This window comes from Sitophilus oryzae, unplaced genomic scaffold, assembly GCF_002938485.1.
Source record: "Sitophilus oryzae breed Bouriz unplaced genomic scaffold, Soryzae_2.0 scaffold_1389_pilon_pilon, whole genome shotgun sequence".
NCBI classification, from domain to species: domain Eukaryota; kingdom Metazoa; phylum Arthropoda; class Insecta; order Coleoptera; family Curculionidae; genus Sitophilus; species Sitophilus oryzae.
Window position 1 is genome coordinate 3,621,718 of NW_022146047.1, and position 19,190 is coordinate 3,640,907.

The window sequence follows — 19,190 nt, forward strand, 5'->3', positions numbered from 1 at the left end:
ACGGCGTCAGCGATGTCTATGAAATGAAGATCGCTGTCATTTTATATGTAAAATTATATGGGAAATGTCATCGATCGTCATTTCATAGCCATCGCTGACGCCGTTTTTATTCGATCATACGGTATGTACTTGGGTATGTATTATAAGAAACGCGTTTTGATTTTTAGGACAAACAAAAAGATCTATCTCTCCAAAAAAAATCCTCTATGGGTATTTCGCCACTGTGGAGAAATACCCATAGAAGATTTTTTTGGAGAGATGAATCCGCCACATATACCTAGGTACCTATAGACATTTTTTAAAATCTACATTTTCATACTTTTTTTATTTCTCTCTAAAATGGTATGAAAATTTGGAAGAGTATAAACGGGATTAACCAATTTAGAACCAGCAAAAACTTTTATGAAGATTGCATTTTTCTCAACAAGTTAATAGATAGCAAAAAAGTTTTTCCTCCGGGGACATATAACTATAAATATATTATATTAAATAAATTTTCAGAACTCGCCTGTTCGGAGAATTTAACTTTAAATTTCGAAATAATATAATATAAATCCACCTATACCACTAGAAATTGATGTAATATAAATGACTCAGTTTTTATAATGACTAAACATTAATAATGATTTTTTTAGTTATTATTCGCCAATCTATAGTATGTAATTTTATATAACGAAATAATACACTTATTAGATAAAAATATATTTTCTGCGTGGGGCGCATTCAATATCAATTTAGAAACAAAGAACTATTATAAAACTTTGCGTGGTTTAATCTAAAATTAAAAATTTAGAATTAAAAAATCTCCCAGAGCGCTTCTTCAAATTACGCATTATATTGACCCCTAAACTATTCTGTTTCTAAAAAGAAAATATCAATCTAACTTACACTGACAATTCTCTAATAAGTTAAAGGTAATTAATTGTTATCGTAACTGTAAATTCGTGTATATTTTTAAAATTGTTTAAATATTTGCGAACAATAATTTTCTTCCATACGAGAAAGTTGTTGGCGCATGCGCGTCTTGATCATCGCGTTGACTTATCCAACCGCCATGTTGAACACAGGTTCCGATAGAAACTCTCGCTCTCGTTAAGAATTCTACCGAAAAAACTGAATAGTTTTAGTGATTTTTCCCTGTGTGGACATGGTACTATCACCCTGTAATTTACCCATGCCCAACATTCATAGGATTTAATCGGGATACACGCAAGCCACAGTAAGTACCCACAAGTTTACCTACTATGTGTCATAAGAGCTGACAACCTACTTATTATTTACCTATATTTGAATATTTATTTACATTTTATCTAAACTCTATTATTTAATTAAACCGAAATTGTTTTTCGATGTTATATGGCCTGATAAATTAGGTTTTAGTCTATATTATGGACTTTAGAATGACAAGAACCTTGAAGAATATAACTAACCCTCATGGATTTAGATTAAAATGTAATTTTTCTTGCCATAAATTAATAGTATTCTATAACTGTATAGATAAAAAAGTTGGGAATGTTTATATTATCTCGATTTCATACGTAGATACACTTAGGTCGAGAGAGTTAAATAAGAATAAAATAATAGTTTTAGTTTAGTTTATTAACCTGCTAATATACAGTTAATATGGCCAACTTTTAATTATTATTGTTTTAATAAATGTCTTACCATAAAGAGACACACATGGAGAAATCCGTATCGACGTTTAAACAATGCAAAACGTTTTGAACGAAAGCATTTCAAATATTGAGCAAGTCATTAGGAAATATGGTTTGATGAATTTGAATTCCATACTCATTAGAAATGGTGTTTATAGACTATAGAAAATCAAAAATACCTTAACTTGAAGTCCTAGAATGATTACAATTTGTACCTGTTAAGTAAATTCAAGTTTTTTCTCTTACAAAACATGATTTGAAGTGATTGATAAATTGTTAATAATAAACACATACAGGGTGTAAAAAATAGAGTGTACCAACTTCACTGATTCTGCAGATAAAATAAAAATTCGCAACAAAAAGTTTTTATAAACATATGCCCTAAGATGCTTCCCAAGGTTTAAGTTACAGCCCTTCAAAGAGTAGAGAAAAATAATATAATATGTATTTTATTTATTTTTAAGAACATAGATGAACTGTTTTTCATAAAATTTGTTATTCTTAAACACATAATGCGAATGGCGATAGTTTAAAAATCCGTAATAGTTCTGAAAGGGTACTTCCATTGGTGTAAATATGGTAGTTTCTCACAAAACTTAATATAGTCACCGTCACGAAAAAAGGGCACCTTAAGATTTTTAGATATTTTAAAGTTTAGTATATTTTGTTCTAGTGGGCCGATTTTGATTATTTTTTAAGCAATATGTAGCCTGTGATGTACCTAAATTATTGGACCTTTTTGGTATCTCTAAATTAAAAATGAAAGTTTCCATCTGTCAATTAATATGAGGGAAATCAAAATGTTGATATTTTGGTTAAGTTTGAAACGCCCTGTAAAATATGTTAAGACAGCAAGGAATTTAAAAATTATTTTATCATCTAGGTACATCCTTTCTTGATAGTTTGTTTTTAGGTTCATCTCAATAACTTTACTTTTGTTGGAGATATTCCGTTTTGAAGAAGACACTCCCAAAAAAATAAAGCTATTGAGATGAACCAAAAAATAAACTTTCAAGAAAAGATGCATCTAGATGACAAAATTATTTTCAAATTCCTTGGTTTTGTAACATATTCCACAGTGCGTTCCAATCTTTCACCAAAATTACAACATTTTGTGTTCCTTCGTATATGTTTCAACTGAGGGCTGTAACATACTTATGTATATACAGAGTGGTCAATTTTTTAAATAGTTAAACTGTAACCATTAAACTGTCAATAGAAAAACTCATTGTTATCAACATACCTAGTGGTTGTTTGTTGTAAAATTATATTAAACACTATAATTAAAATTTTAATTTTTAAAATTTATATTTTTTCTTATTTATTCATTGACACCCTGTATGTTAGATAAATATTTTGCAAAATTAAGTTGTGTATTGTTTAACTAATAGTTCGCACATATTTTATTTTTAAATAATAATTTATTTTATCAATTTCTAGAACACTTAGGTAATGAACACTTAACTGATTTTGACCAACTTTTTGAAAATCTATCACTATAAAATGTAGGTTTCTATATTAATGTTTATACGATAGTCAAGAGTTGATTATATTTATATATGTATGTACATGTTTTATTTTTTAGCAGGGCTTGTATGTAATATATTTTTTTTTATTTGAACTGATTTATTAGAAATCTAAGATGCCGGGGCCCCCTCCCCCGCCTCCTATGGCCCCAGCGGCGCCTCCACCGCCTGCCTTTTCCATGCCGAAAGGTTCTGATGACAGAGGGGCCCTCCTAAACTCGATTCGTAAGGGAACAAAATTGAAAAAGACCGTCACTGTGGATAAGAGCGCTCCTATGATTTCAGGTATTTTTTTTTCTTTTGGCGATTCTTGGGGTTCCGTATCCAAAAAGGAAAAAACGGAAACCTTATAGGATCACTTTGATGTCCGTCTGTCTGTCAAGGCCCTTTATCACGGAAACGCATGGAGGTATCGAGTTGAAAAATTAAAACCATTTACTCATGTCTACAGTCTGTTGAAGCTGTCAAAAAATCAAATTTCTAAGTTAACGTAAAAAGATACGGCCGTTTATACCGCAAAAAGATGGGACGCATACGCCAGAATTTTTTCCTACTTTGATACTTATCTGTCAATATTATGGTATCTAAACATATTAATATAAAGTGTACTGTTTATTATAGCCCTAGAGCATATATACTTACGTGGACAAGTAAATCGCTATGGAAACTGTCGCAAACATATTAACTTCCATTTATCTTCTTTTTTTGTTGAACACGCGGTGCTTCTACTCTATCTATCCTTGTCGAGGTCCTATCGTTCACGCGCCAAATTTGAACATTAATTTTAAAAATTTAATTTGTAAAATGCATATATTTGAACAATAAATTGAATGTTTACTGTCACAAGAATTAAATTATATAAAAAATACATTTAGCCACTCCGTAGGAATATCAATATTCTTAGGAAATCTAATCAGAAAGTATGCATGTGGTTTAATATAAATACAAGAACAACTGAATACCTCACTTTTCTATGAAAAGATAATTTGGGTACCTTTATATTAAAACTTCCACACACCAAAAATTTTCTAGTCATTATTACGAGTATTTAGAAAGTCCAAGGAAAAACAATTGAAATATAATTAACTGCACAAACTTAAAATTAACTTCTCATTGAACACACTTCCATCCTTGGCTATATAAAGGTGGCCGATAAAACAGTAATTAATACAATTTTTAAAGTAAAAAACGCAAAAAACAAGCGTCGTTAAACAATGGAAATAAGATTATGGCATAGATAAATGAAACAAGTTTAGATTGGAAAGTGCCCATAAGGACAATGTAAACACTATTTGGCGCTATCCTTGCAACGGTCGCGACCCAAAACTTTTGAAAATTTTGGAGCGGTTCGGCTGTTTCCGGAATTATATCGCCAAATATTGTTTATTCAAATTTATAATTATTTTCGTTTAATTTTATAAATAAAATACAGTGTGTTACATACAAGAAACTTTATTTTATATAAGAACACATGTATGAAATACCTATGAAAGATTGGAAACCGACGTTATGCCACGATCCACGATGGTTTTTGCAGTTCACAGTTCACACCACAGCTTTTTAAGTTTTTAATGCCACTTTTTCACAATTATCACCGGTTGGAGTAAATAAAACTTGAAATAAACTCACAAGATAGCAATAATTACTTTGAAAATGGACGCTATAAACACTTTTCGGAATTTCTTTAATGAGAGCGGTTTAGATTTTGAAAGATTATTATGATCATATTATGATTTTTGAAGATTCTGACTTTGACAAGAGAAAATTATTTCTGTTTTTGTTTGCCGTTGTTCTTAACGACCTAAATAGCGACCGCTATAGCAGCGCCAGATCGCGTACGGTCGCGACCCAAAATAATTTCGCGACCTAAAATTTTTACGGGCCAATCTAAACTTGTTGCATTTATCTATGGATTATGGCATATGATTATGACAATTTAATGACAGTGAAAAGTTGGTTTCCATAACAATGTATTTGTACTTTCTAAACCGTATAAAATTGTGATTATTTTGGAAATATGTGCAACTTTTAATGAGCATGGCGCAAAGTAAGATCCTCGGAAGAGACAAACCTATTGAACGTTTCATAAGAGCAATAAAGAAGGTTTGTAGATGGCATGTCGTGATAGATAGTATTTTGTTTCTAGGGAAAGTAAACAGTGTTTCAAATTCGAACAGCAACAACTTTGGGACGAACAACAGCACCTCAAACACCGCTAGTTCGAACCAATCGACACCCAATGGATTACCGCTGGCTGGTCTTTTTGCGGGTGGCATGCCCAAACTGAAACCCACCGGACGGCTAGGTGACACTTCTTTGACGTTTATCTTTCGGCAGTGATTCAGAAATGCTGTTTTAGGTTCGTCCACGTTGAATTCTTCCAGTACGACGAACATAAACATGAACAACAACGTGGAGAGTCCTAGTCCGAAGGTACAGCAGCCCGCGAGGAATTTTATCAGCGTGCAGGATCAGCTGAAGAAGCAGTTGACGAGTCCCAGTGATACGAGGACCAGAGGGCCTCCACCACCGGCTCCCACTAGAAACGTATGTTAACAAAATAGTTATAGTACTAATATAAGTTACTTATGCAACGCATTAACTGCTTTTGCAACGCTGCAGAAGGGTTCTGGGCCTATGAATGGCATTGATGACCTTGTTTGGCCATTTAATCTGCCTGTAGTATCATTCTCTGTACCGTCTATGGGACACTGTCATATACAAGTGTGGGTCAAATTGGATGCCTTTAAAGGGAAACACTCTTCTATAGGAGATAGACGAAAACTAATATCGGTGTCAGGAGCTCAATTTTTATCAAAAACATGATGGTGAAAACCGCACATCGATATCTGTTACCGTTTCGTAGTTACAGGGTGTTCTTCAAAAGTGTGCATTTTTAACAAATCGCTGTAACTTTTTTGCTATGGAAAATTTTGTATTTTTGTGAAAACATTTCCAAAGCAACTTTTTACGTAGAATTAAATGGTTTGAGTATAATTTTTTTTAAATTAATAATTTAAGAATAATCATCAGGAAATTTGATTTTTTGTATGGGTGTATATTTTTAATTCATTAAAATGCATTTAAGTTTACCTTTCCGAAAATATAGCATACTTTGATATTTTGCTCAATTCCTCTTCGAGATATAGAGTTTTTAAAAATTCGTCCACTTTGAATAAGTAGGCTTTGAACGGCGCCGGCTCTAATGCAAAAAAAATCTAGCTGTGAGCAGCAGTTAAAACGAAAATAATATTTGCAATGAGAGATGGGGAATTTTATAACAATTTAAACTATATTTAACAACATCAACACATTTAAACGATATCTAGTAACAATAAAAATTAATAGCAAACCAAGACATGAGATTTTGGTGGTGTTTGACATGTGGACCGTCTTCTGTTATGGACAGACGGAAACGTTTTTGGACATTTCTCGCGGAATTAATTAACTTAGTGGGGTAATTCTTGGTCTAGATTACTCGTATACGGGCGATTTAAAAATAAGAACCTTTATTCTTCCCCAAAGATAAAAATCTACTAAGGATAACAGGTACCAAGTCCGGCGGCCTCGACGACCAACGGCCGGGATCTTGGTTAGCTGTTGAATTATTCTCGAAATTGGCTGCAGAACTTTACTGATAACTTTAGCGTTCTGAGGCGGTGCCTCGTCTTGCTGGAAAAAATATGTTTTTGGGTTCCATTAGGGGCAGTTCGTCAATAAGGGGTCCAAAGCCTACTAGTTAAAAAAAGTAGCAAACTTTTAAAAATTCTGTATTTTGAAGGGGACTATAAGAAAATATCAAGTGTGCTATATTTTTTGGAAAGGTAATTTTAAGTTGTTTTCAGTTAATTAAAAAATACGGGGTGTCCCAAATAAAAAATTACTGTTCTCTTGATATACTTAAACCATTAAATTCTACGTATAAAGGTGCTTTGGAAATTGGAAATGTTTTTTTTTAATTTTTTAAAATACAAAATTTTCCATGGCAAAAGAGTTACAGCGATTTGTTAAAAATGCATAAACGGTAACAGATATCAATGTTCAGTTTTCACCATCATGTTTTTGATAAAAATTGAGCTCCAGACACCAATATTAGTTTTCGTCTATCTCTTATAGAAAAGGGTGTTTCCCTTTAAAAGCGTCGAATTTGATCCAACCTGTACATGTATTGTTAACTTAAGGTCTATATCATTTTAACTTCAGATGTCCGTCGACGAAACGAAAAACATCAAATCTCTAGGACTAACGAATCACCCTAGTGCGAACGGTCTTCATCTGAGCCATACGTCCCTCCAGCCCAACACGTCCACGCTGCACCTACAGAGCGGCCGAAAGTCGAAGAGCAACGTGAACTTGGTCTCGTTGGACAGTACGGACAGTAGCGGCGGCAACGGTGTAAATATTAGCGCGTTCCACGCGACCATCAAACCTGTGATCAGCCACGGCAAACCCAACTTGGCGCCCAAACCTCCCACGCACGTGAATGGTCAGTAGAAAATATGTTGTTTATTTTTCTCTACCTTTGCTAAAATTTTAAAATTATGTTAGTCCAGAAGAAACAAGTAAAAATACAGGGTGTCCCAGAAATAAGGGCAATTTATTCTTTTTTAATAGAATGTAAAACCTTGAGCGTTTTATTAGTTACTACACACTTGTTGGATAATAAATATTTTGTTCTGTAATAGTTCTGGTTAAAATTAGAAATTATACGTTTACTTTAAAATAACTATTTTTGTGGTTTTACTGATTTGTTTCTTTTATTTATAAACGCATTTTTGGTCGAATTAATCTTGTATGTTTATAAAAAAGGCGTCAAAGACTAATTATAGGAAGATTAAAAATGGATAGAACGTTTACAGACACACAAATCTAATTCCAAATTTTTTTTTCTCGAATTGTAAACTATACACCATTTAAAACTCATATTTACTCAATATAAGATTAAATTAGCACCTTCTTAAGGCCAATTGGCAGTAAGCGCCATTAAAAAATAAAGAAGAATATGGACAAAGTAAATGACGTCTAGGGCTAGACCTTGCCAAAATTATCACCGATTGCAATTTCCGGCAGTCTTTGACGCCGGTTTTTTTTTCAATCATATGGTATAATTTATTAGAGCAATAGAGTAATTTTTGATACATTTTTTAGGCAAACAGGGAACACCCTTAAAATTAAGTATTATACCAAATAAACCCATCAGCAGGGCACAAAGTATGAGGTCGCCGCGAACGCCTTCCCCCCAAACCCCCAACTTGGCCGATACGAGCATCAAGTTCGGAACAGTCAGGAACATATCGACGTTGTTGGGACCTACCATAAACGCACAGGTAATTTTCTAATAGAATCAGTATAAAAAAGTAAAAAAAGGAGTGAAAAAATCAACCGATCGCAAAATGAGATACATGAATGATGATATACATACTTGAGACTAATTTCGTTATTATTATTTACATATACAGGGTGGTCAGGTAACAAACAGGCAGCGGCCGGGTTTGGCGACGCGGCCGTCGGTACCGCCGCCGTCTGTTCCCGCGCCTGCCGCCCCTTCGAAAGTGAGTGTGGTGAAGCCGCCCAATCACGCTCCGCCGCCACCTCCGAGTATTCCACAGCCGCCCTCTACGGCGCCGCCTCCGCCGCCCAATAAGACGCAGCAGACGGTAATGGCGCAGCCGGTACGACCGCCCCCTGCGGTAAGTTCAATAATTTTTTATAATTTAATAAATGCGAACTCAAAAAAATATAAATAATGTCTATACATATACCGGGTGCGTCAAAAGTGGCTCACCCCTATAACTTTTTTATTTTTTCAGTTAAAAAAAATGAGATTTGGTATGTTAGTATATGACATAAATAAGGATTGAGTGACCTATTCACTTGTTTTGAGTCACTTCCTGTTTCACCGGAAATGACTACAACTTTTGATTTTTAAATATCGCCCTCGGTATTTTTTTTACTTTATTCGATAGAAAATGACATTCTGAATAGAATTACATTTCATATGTCAATTTTGACATTTTTGCATATGGTTTATTTAAAATTATACCTTGCGGTTTGCAACGAAAATTTCACTTGAAATACCAAGTGTGTGTTATCAAATTATTCGTAAAAAAATGCTTTTTCCAAATATACTAATGAGCCACCCTCGTTACATTTGAAAAAATTGAGATATGATTAAAAATACGATTTGAGCATTTTCTAACTGGCCTGGACAAGACACTAAAAACATTAGACGATCAAATCTATTTTTCCAAGGCTTCTTGATTAAGAATTAATTAGTGTTTTTAACATACGATACGAATTTTAAAATACGTTTTTTTATTAAGCGAGAATGTCAAAAGTTGACATATGATATGTCATTCTATTCAGAATATCATTTTCTATCAAATAAAGTATAAAAATACCGAGGGTGCTATTTAAAAATCAAAAGTTGTAGTCATTTCCGGTGAAACAGGAAGTGACCAAAAACAGCTGAATACGTCAATCAATTCTAATTTATGTCATCTACTAACATACCAAATCTCGCTTTTTTATCTGAAAAAAATAAAAAAATTGTAGCGGTGAGCCACTTTTGAGACGCATCCGGTATACTAGCAATTTTCGGAATTGGGATCCTGTTTTGAAATCCCAGGATAAGAACCTATAATCCCCGGATTCCGGAATTGACCATCAGAGTGAGAAATTTAATCTAAAAAAATACTCAATAAAAATGCAGATACATACAGGGTGTCCGGAAAGTTAACGATAATACTGAAAGGGGTGATGAACCAACTCATAGAAAAAACATAGTACGATCTTAGTAAAAAATCGGTGGTTTTCGAGATATTGCCACTTTAATAAAATTTGTTAAGAATTCGGAGGCAAAACTCCGGGCTCCGGGTATTACCTCCGATATACTCCGGGTAGTACCTCCGGGTATTACCGTAATACCCTATTTTTATTCTCGCTTACTGGCCTATTGAATGAATACATTTTTGCTTTTAATCAAATCGGTGTGAGAAACTATGAAGCTATAAAACGTTGTTTCGGGAGAGTTAGAGTTGAATATCCGGGAAAGTTAAGGTATTGAATATTATAGCACCCAACAACGCTCTCCTTTACGCGTTAACATTTTTTCGGCGATTTTATTAACATTTGAAATTCTCACAAAACAACACGACGCGCGACGCCTAGTTTGAATTCTTTTTCACTTATTTTTTACAATCCGAAACAGCGTTCATCACACAAACCTCGTACCTGAGTTTTATAGTCTAGTTTAATGTAGTATTTTTAAAGCTATATGGTATTTTTATGTGAAAATTATATTTAAAGTAACATTCAAATAATATAAAAAATATTTTCGAAGATAAAACATACACATATCAGTTATATCTTGATCACAGATTTATTAATATATATTTTAATTTTAATATCGTATTGCGCCAGTTCAAACAGCTTACAGGGAGAGAAGGATAAGCTTATATGTTAACCTTGCTCTAGAAAGAAATGAATAGAAACATATACGTCGTATTCTTAGAAACAAAGATGTGTATAATAAATTATACCGTATCTTTTTCCGCGAACTTTATAGGGTCTAAGGCTTAGATAACATTGGGTTACAGGTTTATAAACCAACTGACGTTATTTTAGATACCAAACAGTAACCACAACAGTGCCAATAATCCGCCTCCACCGCCACCTCGCGGCTCCTCGATGAGGGACACCAACCAAACGCGGCGATCGTTCACCGATTTCGATGTGAAATTCCAGGACAAGTTTGCCACGCCCGACGACTTTCCTCGTCCGCCCCATTACAGGAATGTCATCAAGCTCTATTCGAACAGTCAAGGTACGTTTCTTAAAATAATGGTGCGAAAGGCTCAACGGTTCTGTATAAAATAATTATTTTGTGTTGTCTGTGTGTTTTTTGTTGTATATACACGGTGACGGTGAACCATATAAGAATGTACTCTACAGGGGTCTCATATAGAGGAAGAGCTATAGAGATCATTAAGTTAGAAATACCTTACAACGTTGTGTTTTGAAATCTAAAAAATCTGATTACTTCCGAAGATATTTAGGAAAACCCCAATTTTTCGGTTATTATTATTTTTTGACTATTTTTATGTCATCTAGTTTACGAATTTACTGTATTGTGCATTCTTATATGGTATATCGTCGACCCAAACATAGGAAATCCCAAGTAAATTTTAAAAATGATGAATAAGTTTTCCCAATTTTATTTTACAGAAAAATGTATTTGAAACTTTTTAAAGAACCCCGTACGCGCACACTGACCAGAGCCACACGCGCCGTATCGACCAAAGAAAAATATTGTTTGTGTTACTTTCAATGAAGGTGCGCACACTACCAGAGCCGCACAAATCGCATCGACGAAAATGCGGCCAGCATTGTTGAGCCAGAATGATTTTCGGTCAATGCGGCTAGTGCTGCTAACGTCACACGCAATTCCTTCCACTCTACGTAGGTAGCCAAATCGAACTAGCCAAAGAGGAGATTAGAAATTCAATATGCTAAGAAATTTCGCAAATTTTTCATGGCTCATTTTTAAATATTGAAAAATTTTTAGTTCGTCCTCAATTAAATATGGAAATAATGTGTGGAATTCCCCTCCTAAAGATAAAACTTTTGCAAATATTGTGGACCCATAACTCTCGATTCTTTCTCGTGATTTATTCTTCTTCTATTAGCAAAGAGCTTATCATTATTTCTTGTTCGTTGTTATTCATTGTCGAGAAATATTAAAAAACATGCTTATCACCGCAGACAGGACTCCGGAAGCGAATGATGAGAAATTCGATTGGCAAATACGGGTGTAGTAGGGGCAAAAAGAAACAAAATAGCGAATAATGCGGCGCGTTCGGTAGTAGTGGCGCGCACCTTTAGAATGAAACAAATTGTTCATTTTGAATAGTTTAACAACAATCACAAATTATGTGACAATATGACAAATCTATTATGATTTTCTATTACAGAGATCTGTCAAAAATGTCCTAAGTTATATTCTCTATGAAAAGTTACAAAAAGTACACTGTATACCGGGTGCGTCTCAAAAGTGGCACACCCCTATAACTTTTTTTATTTTATGAGACAAAAAGACGAGATTTGGTGTGTATATATATACACACACCAATATATGACATAAATTAGGATTGATTGACGTTTTCAGTTGTTTTGGGTCACTTTCTGTTTCATCGAAAATGACTACAACTTTTTTAATGATTTTTAAATGACACCATCTGTATTCTTTTAGTTTATTCAATAGAAAATGACACTCTGAATTGAAATCCATATCAAATGTCTTTGAAATTTTCGCATTATGGTTTATTTGAAATTTTATTATGCGGTTCATAATGACAGTTTGACTCAAATACCAAGTGTGTGGTACCAAATTATTCGTAAAAAATGCTTTGTCCAAATATGCTAATGAGAACTACTTCAAAAGAAAATTTATTTATTAAACATTAAACAATTCGCAAATTATCATACTTGTTAATTATAAATGGAGAAAATTTTCCCCACGTTCATCACCCCTCGTCCATTTTATTCTTGGTGTTCGGAATATTTAAATGACTTAAAATTTTATGCTTATTCAAAATTCGCCAAGAGTGCTGTTTTTTCGACTATTTCTCCAAGTGTTCTGGTACTTACTTGTTACAAGATGAAACTACCAAGTTGTTTTCATTTTAAGAATATTTAATTTATTTATTTTTAATAACTGTTCTGGCCTTTTTGGAAAATGTACAGAAAATAAATCCTTTACAACATATAGACTATTTTTAAAAAGTTACACACAATTTTTTCTCTAAAATAAAATGGGAAACTCTTATTGACTATGTTCGGGGCGGCAATGCAACACACGGTATACAAAGTGACCCACTAATCAGTAGCAGGATTTTAAGAGTCGCCTATAGAATCATTTTAATTAGAAAATTTCATGTTATAGAGATTCACTAACATATAAGACTTGACGTAAATATTGTTCTAAGTGCCAAAATTATTATTTTGAGATAAACAACATTTTTTGTTACATAACCAATGTACAAGAACGGGCGGGTTCTATCTTGATTTTTTTTCTCAAAATAAGTGCGGCTTCTGAAATGTGGGCCACCCTGAATTGTGTGGGCATTATACATTTTCTTGTCTATTAACTTACACTTTTTTGTGTATTTTTTCATAATACAATTTCTGTTTTGTGTTATTTTTTCCTTTATTCCTCATATTTTACCTTATCCATTGTACTTTTTCTAATTCATTTTTTTTTTCTGTTTAATTTAGAATCATCCTGCTAATAGAGGATTGCTGCATGTATAATTTTTCTTTGTGCATGGATCGGTTACTACAGTCACTAACCTTTTACTGTGTTCTTTTTTATCATTAGGGTACTTTTTTGTTATAGTTTTTTTGTATTTTATTTAATTTTGTTTTGCATAACCATTTAAGCATCAAGTAATTTTACTCTTAATAAAAACAATGTTGGGTTAATTAAACATCAATTACTTTGTGCTTAAGTGGTTAATAAAGTAGGTAGAACCAAAAACACAGCATGTTTTAGAAAAATATATTACTAAATTCATATAAAGTATATCCAGCGAGAGAATATATGATTTTGACAGATGGCACGCAAAATAAAACATTTCATTCGCGTTTTCAATTAAAATGACAAACTACTACAACTGTCAATCTCTTATATTCTTTCGCTAGACAGACTACAAGTCCTCTTGTCTTTACAAGAGGGAAAGCTGTTTTATTATAAACAGTTGGAGAAAAATGCATACTTCACAAAAAAGTTTGCTTCTTCTAAAATGGTTAATCCCGTTTATACTTCTTCAAATTTCCATACCGTTTTAGAGAAAATTGAAAAAAAAACTGAAAATATGGTTGCTAAAATATGAATTCCTAAAAAATCAAAAGGCCTTTCTATGATAAGATAATTTCGATTTCATTCTTTGATAGATTGTTATTGATAGAATTTTAATTAACGTCATATTTTTTGCTGTTGTTTTTTGCTAAAGTATCACATTTTCCGATAACAATTATCACCCTTTCCAAGCAACGGCCTAGCTACGTTGAAACACCGGTTCCCATTAGAACACCGAAATTAAGCGACGTAAGGTGTTACTGGTGGATGGACGGGTGACCAGTTCGAAACTCTGTATCGTGCTGTTGTTCAAGGGAAAAGTGTAAAATCTATTGATACACACTGCTTATTCACGCCGGTTCGAGGTCGGATGAGATCGGATATCTCGTGAGTAAGAGTTGATTTAGACACTTCCTAAGTCGGTAGGCCATTGACCATGATATGGCCGAGGACCGCGGTTTGGATTCCGCGTAAACAAAGTAGGCCCCGTCCAGATTAGCCCTGGCAGCAAAAAGGAGACGTTAACTGAAATCTTTATCTGTTATTATCACCCTTTCCCTAGCATTGAACTAAATAAATTTTGTACTTCTTTGACTTTTTATAACAGCAAAAAATATGGCTTTAATTAAAATTCTATCAATAATAATCCAAGAATGAAATCAGAATTATATTACCATAGAAACGGCTTTTGATTTTTAGGACTTTCTCATGTTTTTTGACAAACATATTTTCATGTTTTTTACAATTTTCTCTAAACCATTTTAGAAGAAACAACATTCTTTATGAAGAATGCATTTTTCTCAAAATATCAATAAAAAAGTTTTTTCTCTTCTAAAGACAATCCTAGGACATACTGTATACTTAAGTGTCCAGATTAGATTAACTTTTAACACGAAAGACGTATATTTTCTTCAATTTATCTGTATATTGATTACTTATTCAAGTCTTCCTGCTAATAGTAAACTTATACAGTATATTATATAACAATATGTTTTATTTTAAAGTATTTTTAAACTGTGTGTTATGTTCATCTCCATTTCTGATTAACTTGATTTTTATTGGTTCCTAGTCAATGATTTGATTTGGTGAAGTAATAATGCATTATGAAATTGTAGAAGAAACTAAACAGTTTTTCTAAGGGCTGGTTTTTGAAAATTTGATAAGGGAAACAAATTTCAGAAATATTTTTGTTTAAAAATGATATATGAGTATATTTTAGAGCCAGTGCTAAAGTAAGGGATAAAAATAATTGTATATCTACCATTGAGTGATTCTTCAATAATTTGAATCATATTCTTTGACATAAAGGGTTCTTTCGTCTTTTGTTCATATTCCAGAGCACTTTACATTTAAATCTAGACATTGTATGTAATAAGAAAACTGTTATAAAGAAATCAATAAAAGTTGATATGCACGTCATCATCAAAAACGTCGAAAATATTACGCAATTGAATTTCTAATAAATAAAAATTTGTAGGGGTACTTTCGGGAACTTACAGTTATATTAATACACAGGTATATTAACTTGGCCAGAGTCTCCAGAAAGTTATCGTTATATATAACGTTGTGTCTAGGTACACGTTAACGTGTACCCTATTATAATATTTAGGTACACGGAAAAACTGGAAAGCTTTCCGCACTAAGTAATGCCTAGTTATAGCCTAGTTACGAAAGCAGCCTGTGGCTGCGTGGGTGAAGTTGTCGCTTCGGGAGCGAGGGATCCTCAGATCGATTACCCACAAATGTAGAACTTTTTTAATTTTTTTTTGCAGCTGTTGGTAATACCAAACAAGCCTACGGCGTATTTTGATTGCTTTGGTTAATCTCTGGGGTTATTTTTTTTGTTTAGATCGTACGCGAAATACGCGTTTCGCGTGCATCGAAGTTTTATTTTTATTACACGTTAACGTGCACCTAGACACAGCGTATATATAAAGACATAATGGTAAAAATCAAAACTTTAAGTGCTGTTTCGCATGGCTGCTTTCTTCCGGCCGGTCCGCGCTGATCGTTTCTGTTGTGCCGTTTCACGTGGAGTGGAACATCCGCGCGGGTCGTCCGTTGATTGAACAAGTACCATGAGTTTATACGAATATTTTCACATGGGAGCGGATGATCCGTTCGGACCACTAGCTTCGACGATCCATTTGCGCGAGGACCTGCTATATGATTAAAATGTTTCACATGCGCAGATGCACGACGCACAGCACAGGTGAAAGTACTCCATCGGACCTTAAAAATAAACATAATGGTCCGTGCACGAAGCAGGACTCAACTTGAAGGAAAAATAATAACGCAGTTAAATGGACTTAAGTTATTTCATTGTACGGCTGGTGGTTATCAGGTTCTTTCCCTGTATGCATATTTTTACTAGGCATATTTCATGGATTTAACAGCTAAAAAAAAATTTAAGAAATTGGCGCTTATCATGTTTTTTCCCTGGACATTCAATTTGTATTGTGTAAAATTGAAGTGAAAAAATCGGTCACAAAATTACGAATTTATTTGACACTTAAAGTCAAATTATATTGATGACGCCATGTGCATACGCCAACTTTTATTGATTTCCCTGTATATTACTAACTCTCACTATTATGAAACTGGAACTTCATTTGTAACTCTCTATTTTCCTTCTTAGAGCTCTAGGTCTAATGGGTGTTGATGTAAATGCGACAATTTTTAACGAAATCTATAACCTTAACGTATTTTTTCCAGCGACAAACAAGCAACAAGCCCCCCTGCCTCCTCATTTACAGGCGCCCAGTAGAGTTTGGAATTCCACTTCGACTTGCTAGCATCAAATTTCGTAATTATTAAGACACTAACTGCGATAATTCAACGTTTTTTAATAATAATAATAAATAACGTCTGGAAATACTCGACCATTAAAATAAGCGGGCACCCTGTTTTCACCGACCACCTTGAAGCCGACATGGTGTGGTCGTTGTGACGTCACTTCAGGGCGAGTCGAAATTAAAAATAAACTTTGTTAACCATTGGGGCCTTATTAGTCATAGTTACTAGGTAGATACGTTCGTTTGAAAGTATTTAGAAGGTTTTTTTTTGGATTTAGAAAAATATTGGGATGTATTTGTTAACATAATTTTGCCCTGAAGTGAAAGAGTTTATTTTTCGGTAGTTTCAAAGTAACATTTGTAGGGGGCATGCCTGTGTTTTTGTATACTGGGTGGTCCGAATTATATTCGGGCAACTTCGGCAGCATATTCTGCATATAAAAATAAGTAAAAAAGTTCGTGAAAAATTATGTTCTTAAATGTTTCGTTTCGGAGATACTTACAGGTTATAGAAGTTTAATTTTTAATAATTTTTTTATTCCATATAATTTCTGAACTAATGTAGATATTTTGATGAAAGTTGGTGTCTGGGTGTTTTTTTGACATGAGAAATTCGATTTTGATATCAGTATGACTGCTATTTGTAGGAGGCGCCACCTACTTTTTTTTTCTTGTTTTGAAGAGGACGTAACTTATTACACAAACAAATTTACCCTTTATTACATAACAAATGGCAAAATTATATATTTTTTCTCTCAGTAGTGTAATACAGGCACGGACAGTTGTTACTCTTCAGAACAGCTAAAAACTTGCAAGTGGTGCCTCCTATAAGTAGGAGTCTTACTCACATAGATATGGAATTTCTCATGTCAAAAAACACCAATTTTCATCCAAACATCTACGTTAGTTCAGAAATTATTTGAAAAAAAAACTAAATAAAAATGAAATGTCTACACCAGGGGGTCTCCGAAACGAAACATTTTAAGAAATACATTTGTACGTTTATCTGCAGAATAATATAATATATTGCCTAAGTCTCCCGATAACAATTCGGATCACCCTGTATATCTACCTACAGTATAACTTAGAAAAAACGTTAGACGGTTGTAAGACAAACAAATGTCCCCTTTTTTTTAAATCAACTCTAGAAACATTTTTGCCAATTACAGAAGAATGGAACTTTTTCTTTTATTAAAAGAATATCCATACAATAGATATGAATTTCTCTAGTTGTAAATCAACTTTAAAAATACCATAGCAACGAAATAAAAAAACGGCGTCAGAGTTGGTTTGGAAATGATAAGATCGCTGTTATTTTATATTTCAAATTTATCGTAAGTCTATCTTGACGCCGTTTTTTTTTCGATCATACGGTAGTCCTTTACCGAAGAATATCACTCTCTAGATCAAATTATATGTAACATTTTTTTTAATTTGTAAAAAGTTTTTTTTGTTCATTTAGGATTTTTTTAATATGGGAATGATTAGCAATAACCCTCAGTATTTTTGAAAAAGTATTTATCAAATATGTGTAGTAATATCAGATCCAGGATTAGGTATTGGTAAAAACTTTGATATTATACAGTTAAAATTTGTGTTAGACATAGAGAAAAGTCCGTATATTTCTTATCTATATATTTTGTGTGTATCATTCTGTTGAATCTGTCAGAAAATTTGAAAATTTTTGTCCCTCTCCCAATCTGTATCAAAACGAAGTGAGAGTGTCCCAAAAAAATAAAATGAAACGTATTAAATGTCGATAGAGACGTTTAAAAAACTATGAAGTAATGTTGTTTGCTCAATAATGCAATCATTATGTTTTAGTCACGGAGTATATATATTTTTATTTTGTATATGTTGGTATTATTATCCCTAATGCATTTATTTGTATTATTATTTATTCTTATTTGCAAGTTTTTTATATACACCTGTATAAATCGTTTCTTTTTCTTTTAACAAAATAAGGTCGTGTTTTCGTACGCGTTGGTTTTTATAAAATGATTCGTTTTTAAGTTAATGATTTTTGTTTGCTTTATTTGTATTAACGTTAACAAATAAATAATATTCGAACTATAATTTAAAGGAACTTCTTTGTATTAATTTTTAATTTCAGTTTATTTAAAGAGTCAAACAACTGCAAATTTTTGTTATACGCGCGTTTCAAATTATATTCGAGTCGTTACATAGATTTAAATATTTAATATACTTACTAGTCACCTGTTAACTCCCATTTAGCAAATATTTCAGTGCCTAAATTAGTAAATTATTTTAATAAATGTAAATAAAACATAGCATATAATGTATATAATCTGTAAAAAATAGACATTTTGAAATTACTATTTTTTTTATTTAAGTT

At 33.0% G+C, this 19,190-nt stretch overlaps 1 protein-coding gene across 4 annotated transcripts; it reads left to right on the forward strand.

Annotated features, from left to right (window-relative positions):
* Positions 1–1,019: 1,019 nt before the first annotated feature.
* Positions 1,020–17,848, forward strand: LOC115875565 (WAS/WASL-interacting protein family member 2-like). Of its 4 annotated transcripts, none has more exons than XM_030891066.1 (9): positions 1,020–1,219; positions 3,280–3,466; positions 5,328–5,486; positions 5,541–5,728; positions 7,385–7,667; positions 8,330–8,508; positions 8,641–8,871; positions 10,808–11,006; positions 16,755–17,848. In XM_030891066.1, the coding sequence occupies exons 2-9, from the start codon at positions 3,298–3,300 to the stop codon at positions 16,832–16,834; spliced, it is 1,488 nt and encodes a 495-aa protein (XP_030746926.1). In that variant the 5' UTR covers positions 1,020–1,219; positions 3,280–3,297; the 3' UTR covers positions 16,835–17,848. The 4 variants fall into 4 exon arrangements, with proteins under 4 accessions (XP_030746926.1, XP_030746928.1, XP_030746925.1 ...); XM_030891068.1 differs by lacking the exon at positions 16,755–17,848 and adding an exon at positions 13,457–14,115 and having other exon boundaries at positions 3,289–3,466; XM_030891065.1 differs by having other exon boundaries at positions 1,021–1,219; positions 3,289–3,466.
* The last annotated feature ends 1,342 nt before the right edge of the window (positions 17,849–19,190 follow it).